Source organism: Spodoptera frugiperda, chromosome 15, assembly GCF_023101765.2.
Source record: "Spodoptera frugiperda isolate SF20-4 chromosome 15, AGI-APGP_CSIRO_Sfru_2.0, whole genome shotgun sequence".
In the NCBI taxonomy this organism is placed as follows: Eukaryota; Metazoa; Arthropoda; class Insecta; order Lepidoptera; family Noctuidae; genus Spodoptera; species Spodoptera frugiperda.
The window spans coordinates 12,386,335-12,401,576 of NC_064226.1; the positions used below are offsets into that span (position 1 = coordinate 12,386,335).

Sequence of the window (15,242 nt, forward strand, 5' to 3'; positions counted from 1 at the left end):
TTCGAGTTATTCATTCCAGTTTTAGAAATTATTTCATTTTATTATTGATATTATATTTTATTTTCAATAACTTCAGTAGTGTCGGATTCCGTAGGTTCTGGTGTGGGGAAGTATTTGTGTTTCAGAAAGCTGCTGCATGGATGGCAATTGATTCTTTCGATGTTTCGTGCAATGCAATCCAAAGAGCAAAAGTCGATTAATTTACACGACACACATTTAATTTTTGAATTTTCTAAAGGTATCACACATTCGAAGCAAACGTTGAACTTCTCTATCTGAAAAATGAAACCTATAAGTTAGTTTATTTTCATTACATTAATACAATGAAGTGTTCGGAATAAATAGAATTAATTGGGCAGAAAAAAAATTAGATAATGGCGAGGCTAAGGGTGCTTACTAAGTTATAGTTATTACATTAGGTATTAATAATATTATAGTATTTATTGTTTGTTTTTAAATATAAAAAGTAAAACGAATTGCTTACCCCCTTTACGGTGAGTTCTGGTGCCACATAAGGCCGTATGGGAGGAACCATGTCCGGAGTCCAAATTGTAGCCAACTTATGTTCATGGATTAGAGTGACCACTTCACGGTCTATTATTTCTTTATCTTGGAAAGTCAAAGGGATATTTATAATTTTCCTCGTCCTTTTATAGTAAAAATGAATAATACATAAGACTTGTTTCAGGATTTTTTCATCATTGTATAGTCTTTTCCTTGATGATTTTAGAACGTCCCAAATTTCGAGGCTCCGTACTACTGTTAGCCAGAGCCCTGTGCACTTTTTGTTCTTATGTTCCTTTAGTATCATGTTCCATGAACGATGGCGATACCTTAACAAATTAGATCCAGTATTTATTAAGTATTTCTCAGTACATACTGTTCTTCATCAAATGATGATGTACCTACAGTACCTAACTTTTTATTTGAAGTAGGCTATATTTCGGGGTAGTACTTACTGTGTAATTGAAGTGTGGGAGAACCACGCTTCATCACGAATGGGCTGGCTTGACCGGAGTGATACGGCCACGACATGGCCTCATAGAAAACCGACGTGAAACAACGCTTGCTGCGTGTTTCGTTGTATGAGTACCTAAGGTTACCGGAGACCCAATTACCCGTTTTCCAAATCATCCCAATCCCCGATTCCTTAACAACCATTAAATTCCTAACCATCAAAAGGCCGGTGACGCACTAATAACGCCTCTGGTGTTGCGATCCGTCTGCTCGTTTACGTGTTTGGTATGGTGGTAAACCATAAAATAACTGGTGTATTTTTATTTCTATTGGATGAAATTAACATTATGTGGAATATTAATACATCTTAACAAATAAGACTTACTTGTCAACAATATCAATCAGCTCCTTCATGAGCTTGGCTTGTAGCCATCGGATGTATAGTAACCTGGCGCAGTCGACCACCAGTTCCAGGGCTTGCTTATAATCTCCTTGATTTTCGTCGCTGGTTTTTACCAAACCGTGTTTTGATGCAGCATCTTTCTTGGTTCTCGCATCGCTCTTAGACTTCTTCACTCCTATAATAAAACGATCCATTTAAAATAAAAGAAGTCTAAGTATATACCTACTACTAGCTACTTCTGCGCGGTTTCACCCGCTCTGCTCTGCTCCTATTGATCATAGCGTAATGTTTTATAGCCTATAGCCTTCCTCGATAAATGGACTATCCAACACAAAAACAATTATTCAAATCGGACCAGTAGTTCCGGAGATTAGCGTGTTCAAACAAACAAACAAACAAATTCTTCAGCTTTATAATATTAGTATAGATGACTGATTGTTGAAAATTACGTTACCTGCTATGTTGCTCGGTTTCCGACTTGCTTCTACACCAATTAACATTTTTCTTGCAAAGGCAAACAGATTCCCATATTCATCTTCTCCGTTTTGGCATTTCAGTAACGGATCTGCACCATACAGCAGCAGATTTGTCAACTGAAAGTGGGTTTGAAGACGGATTATTATTTTGCTACCGTTCCATCCGCTGGCTACGTAAGCGGGGATTAACATTATTAGACTCCAATGCAGCTTTGACTTTTGTTAATTGCTAATAAATTCACGCGTTATCACATTATTATACTTGCCGTCTGTAATCGTTCCGTTAAAGGAATACCCCTGCAGAAGGGTAAATAGAACATCTTTACAAGTATAGTCTGATTTAAATCATTGATGATTGCATTCAAATCGGTTTGGGGGCTCTTCACGAATATATCGAACTGATCCAGACATTTATTCATAGCTAGATCCACAGCCGAGCCTCCATTGTACTGGGTTATTGGATTACAGCCATATTTGAGGAGCAAATCAAACATTTGATCACGTATCTGTAATTCAGTGATTAAATTGTATTAGTACACCTAAAAAGGCAAACAAAAAGGTATGCTAAACGCTATGGGGGTCACTGACGACCGACATTTGTGGAGGATTTACCTTCAATAGTTTTTTTGACAGTCAAAGACTTAATAATGCTCGATCGGGATGGGATTGGACACCATTCGACCAACGATGCATGCAGCATCTGCATGTTGTTACGAGTATTAAGTAGTCAAGTTTTACCGCTACTATTTGACGACTGCTTTAAGAAAAATGAAATCAACGATAAGTTTTGTGTCAAAGCTAGAATCTTTTAGGACCAAATACTTTGCTAATAAAAAAAAGTATCTACTTACTTCAAACAGATGCACATCTTCATTATCTATCTTCTTTGATAGTACTGCGTGCAATAAAGTTGGACCATTATTGATTGCTTCTGGGGGTTTAGTAGTTGTAGTGGGAGAATGTGATGCTGTTTCTGGAATCTTTAGGCGATGGTCTGGATTGGCTCCACACTCCAGTAACGCACGAATCACCGACAAATTTTCAGAACTGAGCGGTGCACTCACTGCTATGTCCAATGCCGAGTATTCGTATACCTGAAAAATGTGGAGTTTCTTATTTAACTTTACGACAGCAGATTTTTATTTATAGACTACTGTCTTTGTTCAAATTAACCTCATATGCTTACCTAGATTTTAATATTTTGTTGAAGTAACTTTCCCCAGTAATTTATACTCATGATGGTATTGGTCAATACATCCCTCATTCATAAAAAAATGTTAAATGTCTAGCCGGATTAATTTAGTAGCATTTAATAGTTACTTGTGGATAAACTTCATTAACATCAGCACCATGTTTGACTAATTCTCGCACGAGGTCCGGAGAGCTGGCCACCGCAGCTATGAACAGCGGCGGCTGAGGACATCGAATATTACGAGGGTCCGCACCATCCGTCAACAGTAGGGTGATGGTCGCCATTATCCGCGATAACCTGGAACCCAGACCTTGAAATTGTAGAAATTAATAATGTGGAATATATCATATAAGAATAAGGAATATTAAAAGTAAAAATAAACTTTAATTGCTTGTTTGTTATTTTCTGCCCCTAAAATCCATGAAAGATGTAAATAATTGATTCCGGTAGATAAATAAATAGTAATAGTTCTGGGATAAAGTTAAAGATACATTCTATTTTAGTAATATTTGCACTTATTTTACGACATGTATGACTGTCACAATGAAACTATTTTATAACAACACAATACAACATTTAAATGTAGTAGGTACTTACTTTTCTTGCTTTAATATCTCTTTAGCATCTACCAGACTGTCTTCTTGATCCTGAAACATCATGTCTCTACTAGGTTTCATTGATTGTTTTATATTTTTCGATTGTGATTTCTTCATAAGTTTATCAGCAACTTTTTTCGATTCGTCCCCATAGAATGCTTCAATATCTTTGCACATGTTGTTAACTTCAAATATGTACGGTACTGGGTTAACCTCACAAGCTACTGAGTACGCTTCTGCGACTCTTATCATATATTCTAGATTAAGGCTATCATACATGCGCTTATCATCAGAGGTATCGGCTAACGTATCTACATCAATTTTTTCAGACTTTTTCTTTGCTAACGGCTGTTGAGCGCTTAGCGAGTGTTTATGGGCAGGCGCTGGTTTAGCATATAATTTGCTGGGCGTTTTATGTATATCGCCCCGTTCCGCTGTATGTTGTGGGTCTCTGACTATATTCCATTCAAGTATTTTTTCATCGGGTGGAGCTGAAAGATGAATATCTTTGTTCACATTGGATCGGTTTTTATTTTGGAAGATGTCCCCTCGAATTTGCTGCGTAGAAGCTTGTTAGAACATTTTAAATTGAAATGGGACACAAACGGCTATTACTCTGGAACTTATGGAAATGTACACAAATATAATACTTGGTAAAATGTAGTGTAAAAGGCACAGTCAATACTTACGTGGTCCTGAGGCAGGTGGGGGTAAAATGGCTTGCAGCATAGCATTGTACGGTATATTCCGCTTCTCTAGCGCATACCTTAGGATGGTGATGCCCAGAGGGGTGCAACACGCGTCGTTGAATGAATCAACGTCGGCTCCCGCTTCCACAAGAAAATGTATTATCTCTGGTTGATCTCCACACTGTAGGAAATAATCATAATTATATATTTTCTTAACAGACTAATATGTAGTACTAATGAAAAGATTTATGTTAAGACTAGCTGTGCCCGAGCTAGCCGACTAGCTGTGCGGCTAGATAGGCGTGAATTCTGGAATGAAAATAAAAACCTATAATAACCAAACAGTACCAGAAGTCCGACTACTATATTTGAAAGGTTTTCGAAATGTATATCTACTAGGGGTGAATTAGGTACTTACAGCTGCATACATTATAGCCGAGTTTCCTTGATTGTCCGTGACGTCAGGCATGATGTCATACTCATTTACAAGTTGGGCAACATTCGAGATGTGTCCTAAATAGCTTGCCATTAGTAAAGACCTAAATTATGACGAGAAGGATTTAGTTTTAGGGTAACAAAAATGTTCTCAATTAACTAAATCTAGATGCCACTGAATCATTTAGATGTATCCTAATTTTGTAATATTAACTAGCCTATGAATGCTCACATACCAGAGCTTCCAGACTCCGTGGCACTAATGACGATTTTCGGAAACCGAAAAATATTTTAAGTTTTGTTTCCACTAATAGCGTTTCCATCAAATATACCTATGATGCTGTCTGCTTAGTCAGAATTCTGTTCTAATATAAAACTCTTAGATCAATTATAAATATATATCTGAAGGTCATTTGTGTGTATGTGTGTGAAGTGTGACTCACCTACTATCCAATTCTTGTTTGCCTGGTGGCTTAAAGTTATATCTCGGTCCGGACAAAATATTCTTCATGCTAAGTCGGGATTTGTTCCATTGTTCCTCGTGTGTGAAGCAGTGCTTCATCATGTGAATGGTCACTTTATTGTTGTTCCATGCAAAGTAAGTCGAAGCCGTTGTCTCCGTGGCACTTTCTTTACTGCTTATACTGGCATTAAGTTCCTGGATCAGGAAATAAAAGGATTCTATTTTATTCACCGACTATCTACGTATGAAGACTTCAAACACTGCTTATTATAATTATTGATTCGATTTTGGGGCCTTATTTTAAAATATTGTTTTAATTCGTCTATCCATGTTTAACTTCCAATGTTTGAGCTCGTTTGCAACCTTCTGTTTTTGCCACTAAGTGTAGTACGTCTTTACTGCGTCTAGGCCTCTTTTATAAGCAAAAGCAAACTTTACCTGTGGTATAGTGGTAACTTCATTAAGCAAAGAGATTTCGTTGTTGAAGTAAGCGCGGTCGAACACTGCGACGTGGCACAGTTGGCTGTATGTGTCCGTGCAGTTCTTCGGATACAACTTGGTCCATTTTTCCGCTGCAGTCAGAGGATCTGACCCATACTGCTTCAATATTTCTAGTGCCGAGTTCACTTCACCAATCTGTATAAATGAGGTTGTCCAATAAAAAGTGTGTAAATTCCTACAATTAATCTATTTACATACTTTAGAAAGTTAAAATGGGTTTTATAATATAGTTAACTACAAAATAAGCACTAGGTATAAACTAGTGAAATTATATTGGGCAGCAGAGAAATAATATTATTATCACACAAATATACAGATTTTACTGACAGTTTTGTTGGTCGTAGCCATGAGTATTCGATGCTGAGCCACCACGTTGCACCCCACTGGGTTGGACATAATGTCGATGGCAACGCTGGGCACATGTGGGCGCCACGCCAGCCTGAGGAGCTGGTACCCGTGCCAGAGGCCCACGTCTTCGCGAAGTCGCGCGTGGGTCTCCACTCCAGGGCCCCAGCGAATGTTCTTATGCCATAAACCCTGAAGAAATGTTTATTTTGAATTGATATTCATGAAAATAATCTGTAGAAATTGAGATTTTGCATTTCAATATGACTCGATAGCTAAATATTGACAGCCAATTTTTTTAAGGGCTATTATTATCCAACGACTTCTCCCGCCTTGGGCGAGGCGAGAGCGAATGTCAGATTCTTACTGATTAAAAATCACCCCTTTTCGGCTTCTGATTTTCTTACCGGAGCCCAGGTAAATCCGCTAGGTAATCCGTAGCTACTACGGATATTAACAGCCCACGAGAGTGTATTATTAGACTATGGACCTTCTTAAAAGAGATTTGAAAAATGTCGGTGTCGTAAGAGTCCACGAGAAGAGTAGGCAGGCATGGTAACAAATGACTATCTGCAGTGCACTACACGGCTGAACCGATACCTATATTAACAATGTTAGGCAACGCCAGTCCCAAGGGTGCAGTATCCAAGTATTTCACCCCTTTTACGAGATAAAAGAGAACAATTTAAGATACTAACGGTGAACACCCGTCCATCAGGATAGGACATCATTCCATAGCCATGCATGCGGTTGTTGTAGAACCTGCCTTCGTAAGTAGTGGCTAAATGCTCCGGTCCGGCGTACCTCCAGCGGTACTCTCCTTCACCATGCATCGTGTCGCGCAACATGCTCCCGCTATACGAGTCTTGAAACTGTTTTAGTTAGTTAGTTAGTTAGTTAAAACCGAAATTTAAAAAGACGGAAGCTGAGACCGAGGCTGGGACCCTTGTCATCGACTTTTATTGCGTTACGAAAGAACAGGTTAATTATTTCTATACAAAAAAATACAATGTACGTATGCATAATGTCCAACCGTGGGAAGCCCAGATGTAGTTATCAATGCTAGTTATTTCATACACTACACTGCTATGGGTAACCCTCGCCGGTAGAATGTAAGTTAATTGGACCTTAAGTATATAACCTCAGGTGACGACCAGTACACGTTCCCAAATCCATTCTTCCTTCTCTCCTCATCTCTCTCTCCGTGATAATACTCATCGTACGGCCACATCTTGTCGGCATTCGTCTTCGGCGGATTGCAAGGCATCGTGTATACAATATATTAACGCACTTATACAAAAAATATGTACAAATATGTATGTAAATTAAACCAAGGTAAATAATTTCGAAATTATAAACAATAAACAAGCCAACAAATTTGATAGTTCTTGTTTGTCAAATTGATATGATGTTAAAGTAAATACAATATTTTTTTTGTAGATGATAATATAGTAAGCAAAGAGGTTGTATAGTTTTGTAGATATTCATTATGGATTTTTACAAGTAGTGTTACTATTATGTCTTAGATTAGTAGTCACATCAACACCCTAATAAGTGGCCACTGCTGATTAAAGACCTCTTCTTATACGGAGAAGGTTTGAGCAATAATCACTTTTACTTTATTTTTATTTTATAATTATTTATAAGCCCCGTGTTCCTGCACCGTTTGTCAGTGCTGTCTAAATAACTTGGAAAGTCACATTGGTACTCTTGCCGTTGGTAAGTTTCGAATCTGCACTCTCATGCATGAGAAGCGGGCGTCTTAAGCGTCCGGGCCAAAACGACACGACTGGTAGTCAGTGTAGACCAAAATAATTGGTGGTAGCAATAAAGGATATTTTTTAATGAAATATGCTGCTAGTAAAGTTAAAGGATATTTTCGTAAATAAAAAGCGCAGTAACTTTACAATAGTAATTTTAATAAAAAATAGGCATAACAGTATTTTAAGCTATACAATAACATATAAATAATATCTAAATCTTAAAAAATCTTATATTTAAATCTAACAACAATTAAATCTGCAACAACTCGTTTTAGACCTTTCGAAGTACGTGTATTCCTGAAACAATAAAACATTGATATCAACAAACAGATTTTAATATAACTTTATTAACAAAAATGTATTTAAATTAACCCATTCCATCTGTATTGCGTGGATATTGAATGAACTAAGTGGTATTGAGTTTGGACGATTTATATTCCGTTTTTTATGGACTAGAGATCAAAAGAGCAGACGGTTCACCTGATGGTAAGCGAACGCATTCTGAACGCCATTTCATCATCACGCCACAGCTACGATTATGGTTGTATAGTTTTGACATTGAATAATTATTGAGATTTTTATTGGATTGAAATTAAATTGACATTGAGATTGGTTTCAAGAGTACGCGCCTTTCGTTGAAATAAGACATTCTTCTGTTTCTAAAAAACACTGAAGGAACTTACCAAAAGAAAGGCAGCAGCCAGCAGTAAAGCCTTGTGTTTCGGCTGCACAGCAGCGTCAGGTACTTGCAGCGTGGTGGTGAAGCTGTTCAGGTCTCTATCCCAGCCGTGGGCTATCCTGCCCACCTGTCGTAGGCAGTCACTTGTCATTATCTGGAAAATAAGAGAAAGAAAATGGAGCTCGAGTTGGTGTAATTTTAACTCTTTTTTGTCTAATTTTATAATAACCCTCCAACTTCTACTAATATCTTCTAAATTACGTGATTGTACAGTATATTATGTCATTCAGTTTTTTTATTTTTTATTTTATGGATCTATGTTTGGCTTCCATATCGCCTGGTGGTAAGCGATGATGCGGCCTGCGATGGAGTACGTCTGGCAATAAGCAACCTATTAACTCGGGCCTTAACACACCTAGGTTATATCCATCAGGAAACACAGACTACGGCAAAGAATTCCAATCCCTAGCAATTCGCACAAGGAAACTTGATGCAAAGCGCTTTGTGCGAGTGGGTGGGATATCTATCATGAAGCGGCGGCGCTTCACCAGAAGTTTAGACTTCTACTGTTGCACTACTCTTTGTATAAAATTGGTAGCTTTCAAAGTTTGTGGAATTCCAATCCCTAGCAATTCGCATAAGGAAACTTGATGCGAAGCGCTTCATACGAGTGGGTGGGATATAGATCTATCATGAAGCGGTGGCGATTCGCCAGAAGTTTAGACTTCTACTGTTGCACTACTCACGTAATATCCAAAACTGTTTTGTATAAAATTAGTAGCTTTAAAAGTTTGTGAATGGTTTTATTTAGCGAGTATTAGTTTACCCTGAACTCGGATATTATGAGAGCACTCCTCAGCAGCACATCTGGTCCTTCGATGGCGAACAGCACCTGCTCGTTGGCATCCTTAACCTTGAAGAACGGTATCATCCAAGTACACTGTTGTTCGACACGACCCACGTAGTCTCCTGGTGGTGTCACCACTTTTATTTCCTGGAGAAAGAAGAAAAGAAAAGTGTTTTAGAGATTTGTACAGTCAATGCTAACGACCTTTTTACCGACTTCAAAAAAGGAGGAGGACTATTTTCGGGTGTTTGTTTTTAAGATTGGTTTTGTAAATGACGATTATTGATTGTGAAAACTATAATATAGTTATGCCGTTTTTTTTAAGTATTAATCCTAGATTAGACTCTCCAATAATTATACTACATAAAGGACTAAAACAGTACTCACATATCAAATGGTCTGAATGCGTTTGAGATTACAACAGATAATACAAGATTAGTTTTAAAAAACATCCCTACTACCTCGTACGTAAGATTTTATTACTGCGTGGTTCGATAAGGGGAAAAACATGCAATATCAATAAATCACTCTTTATAATTCCTCTCTACTTATAAATGAGTGCCTTTATTTGAATAGATAAAGTGAAATGGACTTTATTTACTATTATAGCATGTAGTGTACACTATTATGGAGTGTGAGGCATTTCAACTGTAATCCAACAATTGCAAATTGCAGTTCGGATGCGGTTTGAATCTATCCTATCAGAGTAGAGTCTCGACTCCAAACAGGCGAACATTCAGACTGTTCTAGACTCTAGAGCCTTAGAATTGACGTAAATACATAATATATTATCGGAATGTTAGAAAATTTATAATACGGGTTAATTACAGTTCAGTATTGAGGTGATTTTTTCTTCTAATGCATGTTAGCTCATTGAGCAAAAGTCTCATTGAGCCTTCGATCAATATGATTGGGGCATTGATCAGAATTCTACAACAATTCTAGACTTCAAAATCAAACAATGTCTTCAATACAAGATAACCTAACTCAAAGACATTTAAAGATGTCTCTATTTTTATACAATCTTCTGCCGATACACAAGACTCTTCAACCCTAAAGTCAAAGTTAAAATTATTTATTTTAAATAGATCAGGAAGGCACTTTTGAACGTCAAAGCAAATATAATAATATTAATAACGTCTGTCTGTCGGTCAGTTCTCTGGTGAAGCTATTTGCTCGTCCCAAAGTGTAGATTCCTATGGAGAAGAACGAGCAAGAAACTCCATAGGTTACTCTTTTCTAATCAGATTTACAATAAAATTCTTAGTTACATTGTTTCGATTGCTTCAACTATGTGAGAACAATGTAAAACTAATATTCAGTCAAAGATTTGGCAACTAAAATTACCAAAGCGAAACAGACCTGCAATCTGCAAGGGAAGCAACACGATGCTGCAGCCAGTCGTCTTCTGAAGACCATGGCTTCCTGCCTGGTGTTGTCGTGTAGATGGAGAGTGAAGGCTCGTCCTGTCCCACAGAGGCAGCGCTGTGTGGAGCTTGAGGTCTCACTCGCTATGTATAGAGCTTCGCCATTGGGCACTCGTACTATGTATCTGTTCTCTGACTCGATTTTTGATGTCACTGGAAATTAAAATGAAGAACAATAAGATTTTATTGTTTATATTACATAGCCCGCAGACACATCGCAAGCCTTGTTTTACGTCGATTTTCTATGAGGCCTTGGTATCACTCCGTCCATAAATGTAACGGAGTAAGCAAAGTGGCAATAGTTTCAACCCCTATTAATACTGTTTCTCATATTATCGACTTATATTTATCACCCAATAAAATGTGTATAAGTGGTGAAATGTTTCTATCATTCCCATTCAAACATAACCACCAAGTACCAAAAATATTTCCACGTAACATGTGTGGTGGCTAAACATTGTGAAATTAGTATTGATTAGTGTTATCTAGTAAGCCTTATCTTCTTCATGCTGGCTGTTCACAAGTGACCGATAGTTCATTGTTTTTAAAAATACTGTCTGAAAGATCCAACCTAATAAATCCAGTCGTATTGGAGAAAATAAATGCTTTCTTTATAGAAAGTAATTTGCGTGTAAACTCAAGCATTTTTTATCATAGATAGTAAGTATTCGTGAAATCGTGAGTCATTTGTTTAGAATTTGATCAGTGAATTCTTTAGATATGAAATCAACCTCATCAAAGTTGGATAAAAGTCATATTTAGATATCTATAGGTACTAATATATAAAGGTGAAGAGTGTGTTTGTTTGTTTGAACGCGCAAATTACCGGAACTACTGGTCCGATTTGAATCATTGTTTTTGTATTGGATAGTGCATTTATTGAGGAAGGCTACACTATGAACAATAGCAGCCAAGCCGTAGAAAATTATATAAATACGAAAGTAACGCCCGGCTCTGTCTCTTCTTTAAACCTCTGGTCCGATTTGAATAATTATTTTTGTGTAGATTAGCTAGTACATTTATCAAAGAAGGTCCCCCGAGCAGAGCGGGCGAAACCGCACGGAAGTAGTTAGTATATTTTCTATAAATCCAGACAATTCTGGATCTCTTAAACTAGGAATTATAATCTTACGATCATTCAGTTCCACTGTTTGTTGGATGAGTAGGCTGGAGACGCCAATGAGGAACTCCAGTCCATGTATGGGGATGAACTGGCCTCGGCTGTTCGTACGCCAGTCCACGGTGGACACAGGTAACTGGGCACGAGCTGTTCCTATACAAAATAAGGTTGAATTTTGATATCAATAGTAAAGTTTCCAAAATTAATGCTTCAGGTCCAATTTTTGATGGATTTAATTAAAGTCCAAACCAAACGTGTTATTTTCTATAACATTGTTTGCTTATGACAATTTATTTGTATCAGTATCGTGAAACTCTGTTATTGGCTTGAGAAATCACATTATCACTGAAGTTTCGGTAACCGTGAGATGAAAATACTAATACATGTAACTTAGAAATAAGCTGTTGGGTTTCCTAATAAATAAAATAAAAATTAAGTGTAAAAAGTGTGTAAATGTAAGTAAATATTGTAACCATGTTTTAAGGTAGGAATTTTAATTTGAAAATCATTTTAATATCTTTATGATCACTTGTCCGTTGTTATTTTCTTTGTCGTTCATTTCTGATACGAGGACAAAAGGTTTCAAAAGAACGATAAGAAACTTAATACACTTACCTATCTCTAGTACAAATTCGACATTTCATTCATATGTGCATACATAAATATGTCAAAACTTTTATATTATGAACTATGATAATGTTACTTTTTGAAGGTTAAGTTTACCTACTTTACCTTGCATTGGCTGTACACTGATAACTAAGTCTGGTCTCGCAGGTGTCCCATCGTCTGCAAAATAAAAAAACATAAAAAATCATGGAACCGATATATAGGTTGGTAACACACAGCTGTGTTGATTTAGTCGTGCTAAAGTTGCACAAAGTTTGTCTGTTAGCTTGTAACAAGTAATATGTTTGGGATTCACTTCCTGCCTAAATGCCTATTTAAAAATGTAAGTGCTGAGTAATTTCTCAGTGGGTAAACAGGTAAGTAAATAGGTATGTGTATCTATTCTGAGCTATATTTATTTATATGGGCCTATGAAGCCTGAAATAAATGCATAAATAAAAATAAAAAAAAATATATAAGTTTATAATAAACTTTAACTACCATTATTTAAGTCTGTGTACTAAATATTATAATTAACTTGCTTTTGTCAGCAGTTTCGCCCGCGTTTCCGTGGGATAAAAAGTAGTATATGTATTCGAGAATTTCCAGACCATAATCTACCTCTATTCCACATCCCAATCCCTTCAGCCGGTTTTGACGTGCCTGTGTAACAAACATCCATACTCACAAACTTTTGCATTTATAATGTTAATATGTTGTTAGTAAATGATTAGCAGTAAAACATACATACGCCTCTTTCTCAACAGGGTAGGCAGAGACTATGGAACGCTAATTGCTGCGAATCATACCTACTACCTACTTACTTCTTTTGCTTCATCAACAGTATTCATTCTTTTCATACATGCTCGTCGAGTATGCATGCAAATAAATTCAGTTTATTCCATATTTCTCAAGAATATTTCATCGTTTTTCCTCAAGACTACTCGATTACGAATTCAATTAATACAAATACATACAAGTATTTCCTTGTTTCCTGTTCCAACATGTATGTCTAACACTTCTTATATCTTATCTACTCAATATTCTATCTTATAACAAAGTAATTAAAGTTGCCTTTACCTGTAGTAGCTCCAGGATTATCAACCCCTTTATTTTCTTGTCCCGTGTCCGCCATTTTGAATTGTTTACCGTTTTTTTTAAAGTTACACTATTTCTTCCACTTTGGTTGATGGTAGACTATGTTATTTGTTGTCAATGTATGGACAAACTGTGTTATCTAGAGTTTTACTCGCTGCTATCGAGTTATCAATAAGAGATATCTGACTTATTATCGAGTCAGCTTCGATGTGTACTGCGATTGGTACATTAATTACATCAGTGTTAATCATACGTGTAGTACTTAAGTACGTGTGTGTTAATCTGTGTAATTATTTCAAACGGGATTTTTACGTCATTTCTTTGTTGTTTTGCCATTTTAATCAATGAACTATGTACTTATTATCGGTATTTCACATTGTAAATTAGATTTTTTATAGTTTCTAGGTACGCTTTTTTATATGGAACAGCCCATGGACAGCCGATACACCAGAAGCGTTACTAGTGCGTTTCCGGCCTTTTGGGGGTTAGGAATTTAAAGGTTGTTGGGGAATCGGGGATTGGGAAGACTGAGAAGGGGGGTAATTGGGCGTCAGCTTTATTCAGTAGAAATAAGACCTGAATGTTTAAAATGGTGTGACGATCCAAAGGAGTTACCTATTAAAAAAATAAAATGAGGGATATTAAAATAATGGGTTGTACAAAAATAAAGACGTGATTGAAACATTTTTTATTGAAAACCATTTATATTCGGGTGTTAGTAATAATACTTGAATAAAGTGATAACATTCAAGTCGTTAAAATGACCGGTACATACCGTACAGTAGTATCTTTATAATAAATTACATTCATATATTCTATCTAATTCTCATCACTCCGACTAACATTTATTGTAAATTTCGAGATAAAACATTGTAAATTTCGCAAGGGAGTTGTAAACAACGCGGTCAGATTCGGTACAAAGGACATTTTGAAGCCAAACTTTGATCGGAAGACTTAGAGAGCGAGTGTATCCACTCTTTAAAAGACACTTGGTGACGTCAGACCCGCTACCGCCGCAGCAGCGCCGGGCCGCGCCACGGCCGTGTGAACCAAATGATTTATTGTCCTAGTAAAGTCTAAGTTCCACGCTACATTAGTACATGCGCTCTCAATCTCAGGCCAGATGGTGGCTGGGGGGGCGACAGACAAAGCAATACTGTTTAGAACTCACTTTTCCAATTCTTTATTCCTAAATATTAATTAAACGAATAGAAAATATAGATATAAATATAAATAGAGGTACACATCTATGTAAAATGTACCTATATGATATTTCTCAATACACTGGAATATACTCCCATTTATAATAGTCTCATATTTTGGAATTACATACATTTATACATACACTTAGTATTCTGATTAATTTCAATACTTACGTGGACACATTTTAATACAAATATACGTAAGTAAATACTTAACAACAATAAATTTACCATCTCAAGTCAATACATTCATAAACACATCGATTTTTTGAAAACCTCACATCTAATCCTGCCCCAAACTCCAAACTCCACATACATTAAGATGACTACACTTGGAATACAATCGCAAAAACATATCTAGCAAAAGTCAATACAACGTTCAATATAATATAATAATAATTTCAAATTACATTTAACAATGAAAGCGTAGAATTATCGCATAA

General features: G+C 36.6%; 2 protein-coding genes across 3 annotated transcripts in view; both read right to left on the reverse strand.

Annotated features, from left to right (window-relative positions):
- LOC118282027 (ankyrin repeat and MYND domain-containing protein 1) lies at positions 1–7,440 on the reverse strand. 2 transcript variants are annotated; one of them, XM_050698925.1, is made up of 15 exons: positions 7,199–7,440; positions 6,756–6,929; positions 6,040–6,249; positions 5,650–5,847; positions 5,192–5,406; positions 4,732–4,852; positions 4,314–4,494; positions 3,626–4,115; positions 3,157–3,325; positions 2,688–2,930; positions 2,103–2,342; positions 1,815–1,953; positions 1,343–1,535; positions 485–833; positions 1–275 (listed from the first exon to the last, which is right to left on the reverse strand). In XM_050698925.1, exons 1-15 carry the CDS (start codon positions 7,322–7,324, stop codon positions 51–53), a joined length of 3,273 nt encoding a protein of 1,090 aa, XP_050554882.1. In that variant the 5' UTR covers positions 7,325–7,440; the 3' UTR covers positions 1–50. The 2 variants fall into 2 exon arrangements, with proteins under 2 accessions (XP_050554882.1, XP_050554883.1); XM_050698926.1 differs by having other exon boundaries at positions 7,185–7,342.
- A 515-nt stretch (positions 7,441–7,955) lies between these two features.
- The window catches only part of LOC118272950 (uncharacterized), a 29,205-nt gene continuing 21,918 nt past the window's right edge, over positions 7,956–15,242 (reverse strand). Inside the window, exons 6-12 of the mRNA XM_050698785.1 lie at positions 13,580–13,667; positions 12,626–12,679; positions 11,906–12,046; positions 10,709–10,926; positions 9,326–9,493; positions 8,504–8,653; positions 7,956–8,117 (exon numbers count right to left, since the gene is read on the reverse strand). Coding sequence (XP_050554742.1) covers positions 8,061–8,117; positions 8,504–8,653; positions 9,326–9,493; positions 10,709–10,926; positions 11,906–12,046; positions 12,626–12,679; positions 13,580–13,667 — 876 coding nt within the window. The 3' untranslated portion in view covers positions 7,956–8,060. The remainder of the gene's footprint in view (positions 8,118–8,503; positions 8,654–9,325; positions 9,494–10,708; positions 10,927–11,905; positions 12,047–12,625; positions 12,680–13,579; positions 13,668–15,242) is intronic.

What these genes read in the sequence shown, in the direction of transcription:
- LOC118282027 (XM_050698925.1), bottom strand. Translation starts at nt 7,324, where the DNA reads ATGCCTTGCAATCCGCCGAAGACGAATGCCGACAAGATGTGGCCGTAC. An exon ending in TGGCTACGACCAACAAAACT is followed by an intron (nt 5,848 to 6,039) that starts GTCAGTAAAATC and finishes TCATTTATACAG; the next exon opens with ATTGGTGAAGTGAACTCGGC. An exon ending in CAGAACTCACCGTAAAGGGG is followed by an intron (nt 276 to 484) that starts GTAAGCAATTCG and finishes TTCATTTTTCAG; the next exon opens with ATAGAGAAGTTCAACGTTTG.